Genomic DNA, 18,865 nt, shown 5'->3' on the forward strand with positions numbered 1-18,865 from the left:
TGCCGGTGCTTTCTTACTGAGCGGAGAAACCAACTGTTGATATCTTTAAGAGCATGTTAATGTTCCATTTGTGGTCAGAGTGACTCAGTCTTGAATCATGGGGCACTTTGCCATTACAAAGAGGAAAAGCCTTAGTCCTGTTAGATAGACTTCAGTTAATAACCCAGGTTTAGTAACAGCACTTTTCTTGGTTAACCTAAAAACTACCAGATGAATATGGGTATTTGTTAGGAAGATGATAATAAAATATTTTTTAAGTTGAATATGGTGTAGCACTATAGTCAGATGAATTTGTAAAAGCTGAGTTCAATGTTACTTAGCAATACTTTGTAAGCAGTATATAATGATTGAAGTAATAAAAATAGGTCACCCTCGTTAAAAATGTTGAGGGAAGTGATCTGAGCCACTGTTTTTGTAACTGTGGATCATGAAATGAATTTAGTGGGTTGTGACCAACATTTAAAAAAAAGAATAGGAAGTAAGAGTGCTTTGCATGTAGAAGAGGCATTACTTCTTGTGATTTTGTCAGATAGACATGTACACATATATATGCTAGTTAACAATGTGAAGTTTCTCTTTTATTAAAGGTTGTAGTTAAAGACAAATTTGACAGCCACAGTCTAAGCCCATCATTCAGGCCATCATTCAGGCTACCTTTTGAGACTTAGGTCCAGTGACTCAGTTCCTCATGCAAGGAAAATTTGATGATTTTTTTTTAAATGAAAGATGGTGATAGGAGTCTTGTGATTGGGTTGGCTAAAGGTTTTAATGGAAAATTTCAGTTTGGGATCAAGAAAAAAATTATAATAGCTAACATTTATTGGGTGTACATGCCATATACTGTTTCACATTCCTTATCTTAGTCAATTCTCAAAACAGCCTTATAAAGTAGTATTATTGTTATTGTAACTTTACAAAAAAAAACTGAAGCCAAAGGCAGTTTGGCAGTTAACAGACTTGCCAAATTTACCTAGGCTATAGGTGATTTACCTCTTCCTAGCTCCAAATTACCAGCACTCTAAATATAAACAAAGGCATGAAGGTGTGAAAATGCGTAATATTTTGGGAAAGCAGGGAAAATCTTAGGGTAACCTGGCGTACAAGGGTTATGGATGAAATGGCTAGAGGTTACCTTAGAAACAAAGTCTTCACTCCAGGTTGTAAAGGGCTTCGGCTTGTTCCGGCAGTACATACACTGCTTTTGGTAGTTTTTCTGATACTCTCCTTTTTGCCATAGTGCTGCTTCTCCTCTCTGTTTTCCTGGCTTATCTCTACCATTAGAAAGAAATTTCTTTGAGGACACAAGACTATCTTATCTGACTTTATGTTTCCAAAGTGTGGCAGATTGTAGGCATTCAGAACAAGTGGTATGAATGAGAAATTTGAATTTTATCTTGTATTTAGAAGAATGTTACAATAAAATCTGTGGCTTAGAAATATAACTTTATTAGACAAAGAGTGAATTGATGAATTATGGAAACAGGCATGTCGATGAATTAAGACTGACATGTAATTGCTATTTAATAAGAATTTGCATGAACAACAAAATGAATGAATAAAGTGGGCTTTATTTCGCACGCAGAACAGAGGCACCATCAGAAACATGTCAGTGTGGAAAATGAAGCAAAGAGACAGTGAGATCTGTAAGAAGAGAAGACGGCTTTGCTTAATAGGATCTTAACAAATGTGTGTTGCATGGATAATATTATAATTACCATTTATTGAATACCTAGTTTGTACCAGAGGTCAGATCTAGTGGTTTACAGATACTCTTTTTAATTCTCATAATAATCTTAATGAAGCAATATCACCATTTTACAGATGAGGAAACTGAGGCCAAATAAAGAAATGAATATTATGGAAATCCAGGTGAGAAATGATTAAGTCCACACTAGGCTATAGCAAACTGGTTTAATTCCCACAAGTGTCTGAGGCTAAAAATGTGCTGCTTTTAGCTTATGGCTTTTCCATGTTTGTTTCAGGTGTATTGCAGTAAGTTTGGAGGAGCCTGTCTTCTTATCTTTTGAATCCATGCTTTTGATTTTTTTTCATTTTGTTCTCATTTTTATAAAATAGTCTTCTGGTGGTATCTGTGATATCATTGCAAAAAAAATCCCTGCTTTTGCTTATCTTGGAGAAGGCTTTAAAAAATGTCCACATACCTAGTTTGCACAAGAGAAACAACTTGATAACAAATCATGTAAAATTTAGAGCGTCTGCTTTTCTGGTTTTCAGCTTGTGAATGATATTTTTGAAAAATTATTTTGGAAAATCGTGACCCTGATAACCTAGCCTCAGCAGTCATCAACACGTGCTCAAACTTATTTTGTCTGTGTCCCCTAGTCCTCATTCCCCCCAAATACTGTATTATTTTAAAGAAAATCCAAGGCATTATTTCAATTAATATGTGTCTCTAAGAGATAAAATGTTTTAAAAATACAGCTCTAAAATTCTTATCAAACTTTAAGAATTAATATTTTCTTAATATACAATTTGATTAATTATAGTGATCTTTTTACAGTTTGTTTGTTTGAACCAAGATCCAGTTAAGGCCTTTATATGGCCTTTGGTTGATAGGTCATTTTAAGTCTCTGTAAATTATAATAGTTCCCCCCTCTTTTTCTTTTGCCATTTTTTTGCCAAATAAATTTGTTCATGTGTCCAGTAAAATAGCCCATTTTCTAATTGTATTTTCATGATGTTGTGTAACACGTTCTTCTATCTCTATTTCCTGAAAACTGGTACATCTAGAATCTTGACAAAATTACAATTTGATAGTTGTTTGGCAGGAACAGTTTATGGGTGGTACTGTGTACACCCCATTATATCACATCAGGATGTGAATTTTTGGTTGACTTATTGTGGCTATAAGTTTATTTAGGGTGTTGGGTGATGTCAACACGATTCCTTCATTATAAAGTTTCCCATCAAGCTTTTCTGTAATGTTTTTACATGCCATTTATGACCAAAATGCTTCATTTAATTAGGGGTTCAAAAGGGTGACATTATAATTTAGTCATTTTTCTGTATTTATTAGGTGGAATTATTTTATAAAGAATTTTTCCTTACTATTAGGTTACCCTAAAATATAGCTTATATAGGAAATACAGGATAAATACTTGCCCGTGATTTTTTTTTTTTTTTTTAAAGAATCTTTTGGGGCAGGTGCAGCTGCTCAGGACTGTAATCCCCACACTTTGGGAGGCCAAAGCAGGAGGATCACTTGAGCTTAGGAATTTGAGACCAGCCTGGGCAAGACCATTGTCTCTACAAAAAAATTTAAAAATTAGCTGGGTGTGATGGCACATACCTGTAGTCCCAGCTACTTGGGAGGCTGAGGTGGCAGATTGCTTGAGCCCAGAAGTTCGAGGCTGCAGTGAGCTATGATCGCCCCCCTGCATTCCAGCCTGGATGATAGAGCACAAGACCCTGCTTCTTAAAAAAATTGAAAAAAAAACCTTCTCCTTGGTTCTTTTTGGGAGAGCTGATATGCTAACAAACTACAGAGGTGACTAGTGTATGTGGGGCGGGGGTGTGTGTGCGTAATATTTTGAACTCATAGATTCTAACATGAGCTACTATTTTCTGGTTGATGGGAGCCCCCTCAAGTTGTCTCCTATTCTTTTTGACTTGACTTTCAGGTGTCTTTGATAGCTTCCTTGCTTTTTGTGACAGGATTATTCTAATCTTATCTTTCTTATCTCTTGTCCAAAACCAAGAGTCATCCATTTCTACAAGGTGGGGCATATATTGAAACGACCTTTTTTTTCTATCCTGTCATATATTGGTATATGTATAGATAACATGTATCTTTCCTGTTGGCATTTATACGCAAGTGTCTTGTTCCTCATTTTCAATTGCTCTGAATAGTGGCTCTCATTGCTTTGGGGTGTTCGTCAACCCCCAAAAGTGAACTTTCTGCATGTCATATAGTTCGTATTTTATGCAGTTGGCTCTCTATATTCGTGACCGAATCTGTGGATTCAGCCAACCAGAATCAAAAATATTTGGAAAAAAATTGCATCTGTGCTGAATATATGTAGACTTTTTTCTTGTTATTATTCCATAAACAGTATGGTCTAACAACTATTTACATAACATTTACATTGTATTAGGTATTATAAGTAATCTGAAGATGATTTAAAGTATACAGGAAATAGGTTATGTACAACTACTATGCCATTTTATATCAGGGACTTGAGCATCCACAGGTTTTAGTATCCACAGGAGGTATTGGAATCAATCCCAACATGAGTACAGAGGAATGAACTATATTAGGTCATCCCAAACATACTATGTTAATTTTATAAAAATCCATAGCACCTTGCACACAAGGGAGTAACAGAAAAATAGAAGCTTAATTTTATTTATATAAATAGGACAAAATGCTTTTTTCCTTGGAAAGAAAGGACAGTTTGGGAAGGTGGGAGTTAGGGAAGATAGACAAAGGTAGAATTTGATTTTTATGTAATGAGTTTGAGATATGTAATATATCTGGTTAGAGTTATTTGGCAAAAAAGTAATCCCCCAGGCCTGGAAATTGGGTAAAACTGTTCTGTTGGTTCTGTATTGTTTATCAGCATAAAACTGAAAAGCTGAAAGAATAAGTGACTTGCCATAGTCAGGGGGGAAAAAAGTCAGTAGCAGAGCTGGGTATATGAAAGATATATGTTAGTTTTAAATATAAATATGAAATCCATAACAATATTTTTTTACACTATTTTTCATTATCTCCATTTGGTGTGCCTATTGAAGTGAACTGAAGATCTTTTTTTTCATTAGAGTCCCAAGAGTGGCCCGAAAGAGAGGATTTCTCTAGATGAAAACCCCGAGAAAAGTGAAACAATTCAGGACACTGTGAGTATGAAATCCATGCAGTGATAGTGCTGTCTTTAGTTTTCCTTATATTTAAAGTATGATAAATACATTTGATGTTTGCATATTCTATTTTTTTGATAAATAAATTAATTTAAGGGACTTAAGATTCGAATAAATGGAGAGGTATTCCGTGGTTAGTGTTATGAGGTTGCTTAGTATTATATTTTTGTTGTGATAAAATATACACAAAATTTACTCTAACCATTTTTAAGTGTACAGTTATATTAAGTATATTCACTTGTTGTGCAGCCATCACCAGCGTCCATCTTCAGAACTTTTTCATCTTCCCCAGCTGATACTTAGTACCTGTTAAACACTAAGTCCACATACCTTCCTTCCCCAAGTCCCTGGCAACCACCATTGTACTTTCTGTCTCTATAGATTTGACTACTTTAGGTACTCATGTAAAAGGAATGATATAATATTTGTCTTTTTGTGACTAGCTTACTTCACTTAGCATAATGTCTTCAAGGTTCATCCGTGTCATGGCATATGTCACAATTTCCTTCCTTTTTAAGGCTAATAGTCCATGATATGTATGTACCACTTTTTGTTTATCCATTCATCTGTCAGTGGATGCTTGGGTTGCTTCCACCTTTTGGCTACTGTGATTATGCTGCCCTTCTTTCAGGACTTTTAGGTGTATGCCTAGAAGTAGGATTGCTAGATCTTACATATTCTTAATTGAATACTTTCAGCATTTCTGATTTATTTAATTAGACTTGTTTAAAGTTTTATAGTAAAAGATTTAACAGCATTTTGTGATGTATTTATTATTAGCAACATAAGGACTTTTAAAAAATCAAAGAAATGAAATCAATTATAAAATGAAAAATTGGCTGGGCACAGTGGCTCATGCCTGTAATCCTAGCAGTTTGGGAGGCTAAGGTGGGAGGATCCCCTGAGGCCAGGGGTTCGAGACTAGCCTGGAAAACATAGCAAGACCCCATCTCTATAAAAGAAAATAGAAAAAAATGAGCTGGGCATGGTGACGTGTGCCTGTAGTCCCAGCTACGTGGGAGGTGCGAGGATCACTAGAGCCCAGGAATTTGAAGTTGCAATGAGTTATGATAATACCACTGTACTCTAGCCTGGGCAACAGAGTAAGACCCTGTCTCAAAAAAATGTATAAATAAACAAATAAAAATTATGTGACTAATGCTGTAAACAAATTTTACTTATTTCACCTGATTTTTTTTTTTAAATTATCAAGGCCTTGAGATTAAAGAGAGTAGTAAAAAAAAACGCAGAATCATGTTTAGGAGATGCAGTACATAGTGTTGCAGTACACTTAAGGAGGAAAAACTACCAATACATATTATTCACTCAATCTATAACTTGTGGATCCATTTATATAGCTCCAAGTATAGATACTATGCAGGTGACTCCTAAACCATTATAGCCTGACCCTTCTTTGCAGATCTGGAACGTTCATGTTCAACTGCTGTCAGATTTAAGACAAACTCATTCTTTTTAAATTTTTTTCTAAAATTTTTATTTCTCTTAATCCTATATGGTCCTCAATTTTACTATTTATGGTCTTCACACATCCCATATTTATTACATTGCACATTTATACTTTTATGCTACCTTTTTTATGCTGGATCCAACTTTGTGAGTTGACAAATGGATCACTTGTTGCATGGAGTGTAATCTGCCAACCTACAGTTTACTTTTACAGTTTTGGTATCTTTGTTTCTATAGCAGTGTTTGTGAGATTACTTGAAAAATGTATTGCATTATGCCAGTGATTTGCAACCAGAAGTGATTTTGCAGCTCAGGGGACATTTGACAATATATGGAAACACTTCGATTGTCATGACTGGGAGGCTGCTACTGGCATTTAGTGGGTAGGTGGAGGTCAGGGAGTGCTGCTAAACATCTTGTAATGCGTGGGGCAGCTCCTCAACAAAGAATTATCTGGCTTAAAACGTCAACAGTGCCGTAGTTCAGACACCCTGCATTATACACTTACGAAAATGAATTAAAAGTGAAAAAATAGGATGCACTGACAACTTTCAATTATGTATCATTGATAGAAGTCTTTGGTTAGTACCTCTCAGGTGTATTAACCTCTCTGCTAACTTTGCCTTATCATTTCTGCTCTCATTTTTCCTTTGTCCTGTTGTCTTCATTCACTTTTGTAAATTTAAGTTTTTTGTTGTAACTATTAAGTAAGCCAATTTTAATTCTTTCTGTCACAAGGCCTAGATATGTATGGATTAATAAATGACGTGTACAGAAAGTGATTAGTATCACAACTAGTTACAGAGTCCTTTGTTCCTTCTCCACTCCCACTGCTTCACTTGACCAGCCTTTAAAAAAATTAAATAAAATAAAAAAGAAAGTGATTAGAATCAGATAACCAAGTGTGTAATAAATAGCTAAAGGTATTTACTACTTCCAGGGGAAATATTTTTCCCCCCAGAGAAACATCATTATTGTTGTGGTCATTCTCTGCTGAAGTGGTTCATGGCCTTAAAAATTTGAGGACCACTCGGCCAGGTGCGGTGGCTCACGTCTGTAATCCTAGCACTCTGGGAGGCTGAGGCGGGCGGATTGTTTGAGCTCAGGAGTTCGAAACCAGCCTGAGCAAGAGCGAGACCCCGTCTCTACTAAAAAAATAGAAAGAAATTAATCAGACAACTAAAAATGTATAGAAAAAAAATTAGCCAGGCATGGTGGCGCATCCCTGTAATCCCAGCTACTCGGGAGGCTGAGGCAGGAGGATCACTTGAGCCCAGGAGTTTGAGGTTGCTGTGAGCTAGGCTGATGCCACGGCACTCACTCTAGCCCGGGGAAAAGAGTGAGACTCTGTCTCAAAAAACAAAAAAAAAAATTTGAGGACCACTGCTTTGAAAATAAAGTACTTCAAAGAAAATTTTTAAAAATCCCACCAGTTAGGTGAACCATGTCTTTTTGATGGTTTGGCTTTATTCTTTCTCTGAATTTGACCACCAGTTAATTTTTCTGTTTTTTTTTTTTTTTCTGAATGTTAGCAGGACACTCAATCACTTGTTGGAAGTCCCTCAACCCGTATAGCACCTCATATTATTGGAGCAGAGGATGATGATTTTGGTACTGAACATGAACAGGTAATGACATTTTTTTTCTAAAAAAAATAAATGATTAGTTTTCTAAGATGTCTGATTTGTTGTAAAAATGAAAATTTTCTGGAGATTAAAATAACATTTATAAGGATTTGAAACTAAATCTTAGAGCCAAAAGCCTCTGGGTTAATTACTTATTTTAACTTTGACCAATAGAAATGACTTTGCTTTTAAAGCCAGTAAGAGGTCATTGATTTACATTTAAGTACTTCATTTCATTGAGGTTGGGAATATTACTGAAAATGTTATTTAAGAAAAAAACTTCAATCCCCATTGTTCATTGATGGTACATAGGAATACGATTGGCATGATTTTTGTCCTTGTATCCTGTGATCTTCCTAAATTCCTTTCTTATTTCCAGGAGCTTTTAACATAAGTCTTTTGGGATTTTCTACATAGATATATGTGTTGTCTCTAAAGAGAGATAATTTTTATTTCCTATCTTTTTATCTTTTATTTCTTGTTCTTGCCTTTATTGCACTGGCTAGGACTTCTATAATAGTATGAGGTTGAATCAGAGTGATAAAGTAATCCTTGCCTTATTCCTGATATTAGGGAGAAAGATTCAGTCTCTCATCATTAAGTATGATGTTACTAACCAGCCTTGGCAACATGGCAAGACCCCCTCTCTACAAAAAATTAAAAAATTAACCAGGCATGGTGGTGTGCACCTGTAGTCCCAGTTACTTGGGAGGCTGAGGTGCAGGATCGCTCAAGCCTAGGAGTTTGAGGTTGCAGTGAGCTGCGATCATACCACTGTACTTTAGCCTAGGTGACAGAATGGGACCCTGTCTCTTTAAAAAAAAAAAAAGTGTGACATCAACTATAGGCATTTTTGTAGATGCTGTTTGTTAGGTGGAGGGTTGTTAGGTTAATGAATATTCCTAATTTGCTGAGAGTTTTTGTCACGACTAGATGTTGAATTTTGTTGAATGGTTGAGGTGATCATATGTTTTTTCTGATATAGTCTCCTAATGTGGTAAATTACAGTGATATTAGAATGTTGAAGTAGCCTTGCATTTCTGAATGAACCCCACTTGGTCATGATGTATTATCCTTTTTGTATTAATACACTGTTGGATTCAGTTTGCTATTATTTTGCAGAAGATTTTTACATCTATGTTCATGAGGGGTATTGGTGTATAGTTTTTCTTATTGTAATATCTTTGGTTTTGATAGTTGGGTAATGCTAGCCTTTAGGTAGGAAGTGGTCTTCTATTAATATTTTCTGGAAGACATTGTGTAGAATTGGTATTATTTTTTAGATTGACTTCTGATTTTTTTAAATGTGAAAAATTATATGGAAATTGTGATGCTAGTTTACCTTAACTATTATTGTTTTTTATGTTTAGTGTATGTAGGGATTATACAAATATTCTAGGAGTTGTCTTAAAATCATACAACTCGATTTCCCACCACCATTTCTGTGATAGCCCAAAAGAAAAGGAGAAATACCTGTTTTGTTATTGGGCAAAAAGCCTTCCATTATATTTTTAGAAACGTGTTAGACTATATTTCATATACTGATTTGTAGACATCTGACGTCCTTAATAATCATCTCCTAAATTTTCATTCTCCCAAAATGGACTTTTCTTCTAACCTGTCCCTGAGAGTTGATTAATTTTCAGAGGAAGAGATTCTATATATAGCCTGTGTTGCCAGTAAATTTTAGTGACATTTTTTTAAATTTTGAATTTTTTTATAGGGAGGTCAAAGTGAAATTTGGATAGCTATGTGCAATTGAGCCTACATTGCATTTTGTATTTGTATATTGGAGTTGCTGACGTATAGTTATTTCTTCCTCTAGATCAATGGGCAGTGCAGCTGTTTCCAGAGCATTGAACTGCTAAAATCTCGTCCGGCTCACTTGGCTGTTTTCTTACACCACGTAGTTTCACAGTTTGACCCTGCAACATTGGTAATATATTTTGCAGTTTAGCTGATTCAAAGTTATTCTATTGATTCATATACCATAGAACTTTTTATATCTACAAAATGAGTGGACAGACTTCTTCCAGTTTCACAAACATATAAGGATAGATGTTATTGATTTTTTTTAAGACTTGGTTACATGGTAATACCTACATTATTTTTGGTGACCTGCCTGTTGCAAACATTCCTACACAATTAGGATCTAGAAAATTACATTTTTCATGATTTCTCACTTTGTGTTTTTCATTCCTTTCTCCATTTCAGCTCTGTTATCTCTATTCAGACCTGTATAAACAGACCAATTCTAAGGAAACGCGTCGCATCTTCCTTGAGTTTCATCAGTTCTTCCTGGATCGATCTGCAGTAAGTTTCCAAGTTAATGTTATAATCTTTGCTGAAGTACATCGAATTATTGGCCTCTGGTTTCCAATCTTCCTTCCCGTGTTTTTAGATTTTGTTGTGCTTTCTGACATCTGTATTATATCTTAGTTATTAGTTACTCTTTTTTTTATTTTTTAATTTTTTTTTTTTTTTGAGACAGGGTCTCACTGTGTTGCCCAGGCTGGAGTGCAGTGGCCTCATCATAGCTCACTGCAACCTCAAACTCCTGGGCTCAAGTGATCCTCCTGCCTCATCCTCTGTAGTAGTGGCAGCGTACCTGGCTAATTTTACTATTTTCTGTAGAGACAGGGGTCTTGCTTTTGCTCAGACTGGTCTCAAACTCCTGGCCTCAAGTGATCCTCCCACCTCTGCCTCCCAAAGTGCTAGGATTACAGGCGTCAGCCACCATACAGGCCTGGTTACTCTTGATTTTTTTTTTTTCCCCATCATTTCTAAATTAGTTTTAGGCATATCAATTCTCACAGTAAGTTTTAGGGGATATATGTGTATTTGGGTTTTTACATGTGCATAATTAGAATGAGGGAATGAAAAGGGAACACATATGATACATATATTAGAACCCAAGGGATAATACTTGCATAATTGAACTCTGGGTGGCCTCTTTGAAGTGTGGAGACAGAAGTTTAACTAAAAAGTGGTAGAAAAGATCTCACTCACACTAAAATAAATGATAATAGTGTTTTATTTTACCAGTAGAAATGTTAATAAGGTTTTTAAACTAGTAAGTTTTATTTTTAGCCTTGTTATGGGTGAATAGCAGCAAGCTCATAATGCATCCTGGATAATCATGCTGCACATCCCTAGTCCTTTCAGATTTGCAGTTCTCTTAACTGTGTCATAGCTTCTCTCTCCTAAAACTTCCATCACTTCTTCTCTTGCCCTTTTCTCAGCTGATAACCTTGACCTTCCTGTTTCTCTGACAAATGTAAAGTATACAGAAGAGAACTTCTACCAGATGTATCACCTACCTTCATCATACCATATCTTTGCCCTTTCTCCTAATGCTGTGGAGGGACTGTCTATCTTTCATCTGAGGCCGGCGCCGTCCCTGTCTATCTAGAGTGTATTTCCTTATGTTACACTTACTCAAAGACCTTACTCTAGCAATTATCCCCCCTCTCTCCTGCATCATCAGTTTTTTTTGTTTGTTTTCTAAAAGTGAGCAACTCACATTAGCATGCAAACATTGTTATTTTCCCTATCTTAAAACAAACAAATAAACAAACATTTTGGCTCTACTTCTCCCTCTAGCTCCTGTCCCATATCCTTTGTATTCCTTTACAAGGTTTCCAACACACTTTCACTTTGCTAAATACAATTACCTTCTTGGTGAAACCTTCCCTGATGAACCTACTTAAAATTTCACCCCTTTTACTTTCTGTCACTTCTTATTATGTTATTTTTATCCGTAGAACTTATATTTTATTTATTTAGATAGTTTGTTTATACAGTTGGCCCTCTATTATCTGCAGGTTTTACCAGTTGTGGATTGAAAATATTCAAGGAAAAAAAGTTTTAAAAAATTCAAGTAAAAACAATACACTGTAACAGCTGTTTACATAGCATTTACATTATAGTAAATATTATAAATCATCTAGAGATAAAGTATACTATAACAGCTATTTACATAGCATTTACATTATAGTAAATATTATAAATCATCTAGAGATAAAGTATACCGGAGGATGTGCATAGGCTATATGCAAATACTAAGCCATTTTATATAAGGGACTTGAGCATCCACTGATTCTGTACCTGGAACCAATACCCTGTGGACACCAACGGATAACTGTATTTCTGCTCTTCTACCCTGAATGTAAGCTCCGTTAGGACAAATATTTTTGTTCTGTTTGTTCACTGCTGTGTCGCCAACACTGAACAGTTGCTGGTACATAGTGATCACTCAGCTGTTTGTTAAATGGATTAGAGTTCTGATTATTCTGCCATTGTTTAAAATATTATACTTCATTTTTATTAAAATAATTTACTTTCATGAAGAAGTGACAGTACATTTAAGTATGTTTGAATTTCACATTTCTTAAGAGAGCTCCAAACTAAGTCATATTTGCTGCTTATGTTCTATATAAGTATGTCATCATTAAAGTGTAAGAAGAATGATGATTGATTAATTTGCTAATTATATTTTTATGATACAGGTCATGTTTATTTCATATAAATACCTATACACACAAATGAGCTTTTATATACTTCTTTGCACTTGGGCTAGAAATGCTTTTAAGAAAATTGATTTGAGCTACTGCTTCACAACTTCAGTTAAAGACAAAGTTTTGAAATCTTTTTCACTGTTCTTCAAATGAATATAAAAGGCCTCATAATTTTGAGCAGTGACTTATTTTCAAATTTAAAACTTTAAATCTTATAGGATTTGTTTAAATTTTGGAATGATATGACTTAAATAGATATACAATAAAAAATAAGCATGAAGAGGTTAAGATATTTCTTCTAGATCCAAAATAATAAAACGTTTTCCCCAAACTAATGGGGAGAAAAACAATCTGGTAATTATTATGCAATTATTGTGGGGAAACCCCTAGCTAGAAAGAAGTAAATTCTAAGACAATCACCTTAGTTAGTTCAATAGCAAGAACTATAAATGGTTACTGGAAATTTAAGACTCAAAAACTCAATATTGACATCTAATACTTTCTCATTGGGAGTGTGGCAATTGTGAGGATTCTTTAACTTTACGTAGGAAAATGATTGGGAATATGGTCTGCATCTCAAATACAGGGAGTAAAAACCATGGTTATATATGAGTATCTCAAACACAGGAAATAAAAATTATATGTGAGTCAATTTTTCATATGGTAATATACACATAGTTTAGGTTTTACTTAACATTTATTTAAATGATTTGTAACTGATTATGTTAACCAAAGATTCTAGAAAGCCAAAACCAATATGTTCATTAGGAATAAGTGTGACACAGAAGCATTCAGTCATCTGGTGTAATGACTGTAGATATTTCCTTTTTAGCATGATCCTTGGGAAAAGGGGTTATTTTTAAGTTTAAATGGTAGAATATTCTAGAACTATGAAATTTGAATGAATAACTTCTAGGTGAATATGCTTATAAGAATAGGTATCCAAGTTGTATGCTTTTACTTTACATGAGTACTTAAATACATCTTGAAACACCTTTGGTGCCATTTCACCTTTCGTTTGCATTTTCTTTCAGCACCTGAAAGTTTCTGTTCCTGATGAAATATCTGTGGATCTAGGTAAGTTTGGAGTACCAATATCCTGGAGAATTGCATCTCTATAGATCCATAGCTCAGCTCATCTCTAAATGTTTTATCTGTCACATGGCAACTAGGTGATCACCTGAATCGCAACAGGAGAGTCCTTAACACATTTAAGAGTAAATGAGATCTGAAGTTTGAGATAAAATACATGAAATGTACTAAAGTACTTCTCTTTGGCATACTCCAACTTAAAATTTGTGCCAAGTAGCATTGTTGTGTTCCCAGTTATATGTTCCACAGTACATACCTTTAGATCAGATCAGACAATTCCTTTCCTTTTCTTTATGCAGAAAAAAGACGACCTGAGCTTATTCCTGAGGATCTACATCGCCACTATATTCAAACTATGCAAGAAAGAGTTCACCCAGAAGTTCAGAAGCACTTGGAAGATTTTCGGTAAGCTTAGTGGTAGATAAAACCTGATACAGTCATTCTGAATTCATTTTTTTTAGATAGGAAAAATTTACAATTTAAATACTTAGCTTAGTGCTAGATAATCCATATGGTCTTATCACTGTTATGAAAACATAATGAACATTTGGAGTCAAAGGGTTAGAGTGGAACTGAGAGTCCATAGTTTCCATTCCATATAGTTTTAGGATTTGAACTCAGTACTGTGTCTATGCTAAGTGTGTTTCTTGTATATATTCTTTGATTGATTGCCTCTAGAATTTTTTTTTCCTCTGGTGTCCTAGGTGACATGGACCCATACATAGAAAACTGACATTTTGCCTGTTCCTAGAAACTTAAAGTTATGGAGACTCTGATGAAACATCTCCAGGGGGAGATAATTTTTCCCTAGGCTACCTCAGGAAATTTCTCCTATTCCTTTTAGGCAGAAACGTAGTATGGGACTAACCTTGGCTGAAAGCGAGCTGACTAAACTTGATGCAGAGCGAGATAAGGACCGGGTGACTTTGGAGAAGGAGCGGGCATGTGCAGAACAGATTGTTGCCAAAATTGAAGAAGTGTTGTAAGTAATAGAAATATATGGGGAAGTGCCCTCCCTACTGAGGTCTAATTCTGCTTAAAGTACCCTTTGCACAAATTTAGAAGGGCTGTCAGATTGTGTTACATGGAACTGTTTATTTTGTCAGAGCGCTTGAGAAACTGGAATTTTTTTTTCTTTTTTCTGATATTTAAGGTAAAGTTCTCATGTTTCTTTTTCTGGGTGTTGGTAAATGAATAACTCTAAAATTTCTAATCAGTGATCAAAAACAGGTTGAATATTTTCATTGGTTTCAATTCACAGACTTTGGAAATATTTCTTGCTATAAAATATGTACAGTTGATGACATGATGGTGAAAAGAGGATTAGGGTTTTTTTGGTGTTTCATTCTCGGTGACAGAGATTTAGGGTGGGGCCCAAAGCATTTGGCTCTGTTCTGTTGTTTCAGGTATCTAAATTTAATAGCAACTCTTTTTATTAAACTTTCATATTTCCTTTTTAAACATTTTATTTTTTAGGATGACTGCTCAGGCTGTAGAAGAGGATAAGAGGTAACATAACTGTTTTTCTCCTAGAATTAAAAAAAAAAAGGTAGCTGTGTTTTCTCCTTTCAGCCCTAAATTGTAATTTATTTCTTTTAACTTGCAAAATGTAGATGGTGGTCTCCCTCTGGTGGCCTGTATTTTATTTGACTAATATTCCATTGTTATCTGAGTAGAATCCTTTTCTGTGTGCAATGAATAGATAGTTCTTTATTTATTGCTTAATTTCAAGAATTTTAACATTTTGGAAATCGTTTGATGTCTCTATTCCACCAATCCTTTCTTCTCAGAAGTCTTATTTTACTTAGCCCTTTCTCCTCCAGCTCCACAATGCAGTATGTTATTCTCATGTACATGAAGCATTTGGGAGTGAAAGTGAAAGAACCTCGAAATTTGGAGCACAAGCGGGGTCGGATTGGATTCCTTCCAAAAATCAAGGTAAGACTAAAATAATAATAGAGCGTTCAAGCCTTGGTGCTTCTTTACATTTGGTTGCAGTATTTTCCGTCTTCTTAGTGTTTACTTAATCATTAAATTAGTGCTAGGCATACTAACAAGTATAAGTTATGATTTCTGTCCACAAGACACTCAAAATCTAATGAGGAATTTAGACATATAAGCTATTATTAGTTCAAAAAGTGAAATCAGCAATTACACAGAGTACTGTCCCCAACTCTGTTAGTGCCTTATACTTTAAGGTACCTATTAGTTTGTAATTATTTGTGTTTTTGTTTAATGTTTGTTAAATTATAAAGTTCTGTGAGGGACAGGACCTCCTTCATGACTGTATTCCCAGCTTTTGGCATAGTACTTTCGTACATTATGAGCTTAGTAAATATTTTTTAGGTGGTTGAGTTAATTGTTTAGAACAAGCTCCTGGTAACTGTGTTAAAAAACTACCCTTTTATTTCCCCAAATTGTCAGCTCTAAAGGGTCTGAAAAGACATCTTGAGTTTGAAGTGTACACAATACTGTGTGCCAGCCTCTAACAAGTGCTGTGTATGTGCGCTTTTATTAACCTTTAACCAATTTCTTTCAACGAACCATTGGAATCTCACTTCCATGTTGGAAAGCAACAAGAGAAATTTACTCTGTTATGTATCTCTTATCTCTTGGATTGTACCTCAACTCTAGCAAAGTATGAAGAAAGATAGAGAGGGCGAAGAAAAAGGAAAGCGAAGAGGATTCCCCAGCATCCTGGGACCCCCACGGAGACCAAGCCGTCATGACAACAGTGCAAGTACGTTGAAGTTTGAAATGCTGCATTCCACCATTCCATGTTGTCTTTACATCAGAGGCTCATTTTATTAGAGTGAATTACTGGAGAAAGGTGTTTTTGAGATGATTTCACTGAGCTTCCAGTGGTGTCTTTTTTCCATTCAGTATTATTTCTGAACTAAGTACCTCTCATGTTTCTACATAGTTGTCATAAACATCTTCTTTAATGGCAGTAGAACAGATGTCAGATGTCGGATGTCTATAACATAATTTATTTACCTATTCTGATTTTATTTGCATTCAAGTTGTGGTTGTAAAATTTAAAAAAAAATACCAACGTGTGTGTGGATCTCTCCTCTACACTTTGTTTAATCTTCCTTTATGTATATTGCTCGCTCTCTCCATACTTGTACAGTTTCACCACCTCTTCACTGTGCTTTATTTCCTGATTTCCCTCACCCCCAGGCCCGATGGAGAGAGATGAGCCCACTAGAGAGGGCTGCAGGAGAAATAGAGGTGGTGGTACTGTGGAAGGGTAACAAATCACGTGGGGGTTCTCATCTAGGCAGCACCACATGTGAAACATTGGCACGGTGCAGGTGAGAGTGGAGTCTGATACAGGGATACTGATACACGATGAGGAATTCCCACTCAAATGCCAGGACATTGAGGAGATGAAGGAAGTTTTCAGAGAGGAGGTTGAGGATATGGAGGATTTCACAGATGCCGACTATGAGTTCCAGGGATACAAAAGAAGAATTTTAGGAATTAGGGAAGATGGGGTTAGATTATGGATATAAAAAGCTGCGTAAGGATGTACAATGGTATGGATGATGACAACCTGAATGAGAGTCTTCAGCTTCTTATGGTTGCTGATGTGAACAAGCATAATGAACAGGATAGGGGTTTGCCTGGATAGTCTCTGAGGCATATTGTGATAATGAAGTTGTGAGTATTAGGGGTGAAGTGAGATGGGGGCTTGCCAAGAGCTCACAAAGATGAAGGGCTTCGTCTTCATTCTTACAAATAAATAGATAGAATGTATCTATCTCTGTCTCAGCATTCCCTCTGCCCACCATTGCTCTCCTCATCTCCTTTGCTGATGATCTTTCTTTTTCCTCTCACCTTCATCTTTTGCCTTCTCTCTTTCTTTTCTCTTCATTCCTCCTCCATCTCCTCATCTCCCTCCTCCACCTTCCTGTCCCTTTCTTCTTCCTTTCCTCCATCTTTCCATTCTCTGTCCTTCCTTCCATCATTGCCTGCCTACCTGCCTGCCTTCCTTTCTTCCTCTGTGTGTCTATTCCTTGCTCTCTATAATAATTCATTTTATATTTTTCTAGGGTCCGCCATGTTCCAGACATTTTTTAAGATCCTTTTATATTGTCTTCTTTTAGCTATTTTGCAATACATATTACTAACCACTATTTTCTGTTCAGTTGGCAGAGCCATGGAACTACAGAAGCAGCGCCACCCTAAGCACTTATCTACACCCTCATCTGTGAGTCCCGAACCTCAGGATTCTGCTAAGTTACGCCAGAGTGGGTTAGCAAATGAAGGAACAGACATTGGGTACCTGCCTGCCAATTCCATGTCCTCTGTAGCTTCAGGGGCCACTCTTTCCCAGGAAGGAGGGAAAGAGAATGACACAGGTGAGCTAATGCTGTTCAGCTTAACTGTCAAGGTTTTATTAAAACAAACACACTACCTGAAAAGTAGAGTGGCAGATTATTTTAATCAAGAGTCAGTCCCAGTTTAATTTAGTTTTAACATTTTAGTATTCTTTAATCCATGATAAATCTATGCTGAATGATAATTTTGAGTTCTCATTCATTTAAAAAATATTCATTAAGCTCTGTCAGGCAATTAGCTCTGTACCAGATGTTATCATGCAATAATTATACACAGATGCTTGCCTCATGGAGCTTAATCTCATGAGGGAGATAGTCATCCATACTAAAAATTCAAATTGTCCTAAGTCCAATAAAGGAAAGGTGGGGACTGGTTAGTAGTTAGAGGCAGATATATGTGTGTCTGTCTGTGCAGGGGGAAGGTCTAAAGAAGATTTCTGAAAAATCTGAGATACCAAAAAAAAATTTTTTTTTAATGTTATTGGGAAGCCAGCTGAGGGAAGAGGTTGAATATGTGGGAGAGAGACTGTATAAGTGATAGAATAAAATTTTAAGAAGGAGAGGGGAGATGAGATGTGGAATGTATGAAAGGACAAGGTTATTAGCTGAGAGTGAAGTTTTAGTGAGAAGAACAAGGGAATTTGAAGAGTAAAGAAGGATATGAAGTAATTTTTGTAGCTAGTTGGCATAGGGGCATGTTACTGTGCTTCATACTTGTTATGCTGGGTTTCTTAAGCAGGTGAGCTTAGAGAATAGGTAGTTTTACTTGGAGAAGGAACTGCCTATCTGTATTAGTGATTTTGGAGCTGGTTCAGTTTTTGGTAATGACATGATCAAGGACGAGGCTGTGTGAGTGGTCACTGAGCTGACATGGAGGAGGTTTCGAGGGACAAAGAAGGCAAGCAACCAAGGAGCCAGTTTTTTTTTTTTTTTTTTTTTT

At 35.8% G+C, this 18,865-nt stretch overlaps 1 protein-coding gene across 1 annotated transcript in view; it reads left to right on the forward strand.

Annotated features, from left to right (window-relative positions):
* Positions 1–18,865, forward strand: part of ARHGEF12 (Rho guanine nucleotide exchange factor (GEF) 12) — an 86,691-nt gene that overhangs the window by 27,274 nt on the left and 40,552 nt on the right. The window contains 11 exon segments of the mRNA XM_012644875.1: positions 4,783–4,857; positions 7,881–7,973; positions 9,796–9,906; positions 10,185–10,283; positions 13,522–13,564; positions 13,879–13,984; positions 14,424–14,561; positions 15,056–15,088; positions 15,403–15,517; positions 16,214–16,319; positions 17,734–17,946. Of these exon segments, the coding sequence (XP_012500329.1) occupies positions 4,783–4,857; positions 7,881–7,973; positions 9,796–9,906; positions 10,185–10,283; positions 13,522–13,564; positions 13,879–13,984; positions 14,424–14,561; positions 15,056–15,088; positions 15,403–15,517; positions 16,214–16,319; positions 17,734–17,946 (1,132 nt within the window).

This window comes from Propithecus coquereli, unplaced genomic scaffold (assembly GCF_000956105.1).
Source record: "Propithecus coquereli isolate 6110/MARCELLA unplaced genomic scaffold, Pcoq_1.0 Scaffold222, whole genome shotgun sequence".
In the NCBI taxonomy this organism is placed as follows: Eukaryota; Metazoa; Chordata; class Mammalia; order Primates; family Indriidae; genus Propithecus; species Propithecus coquereli.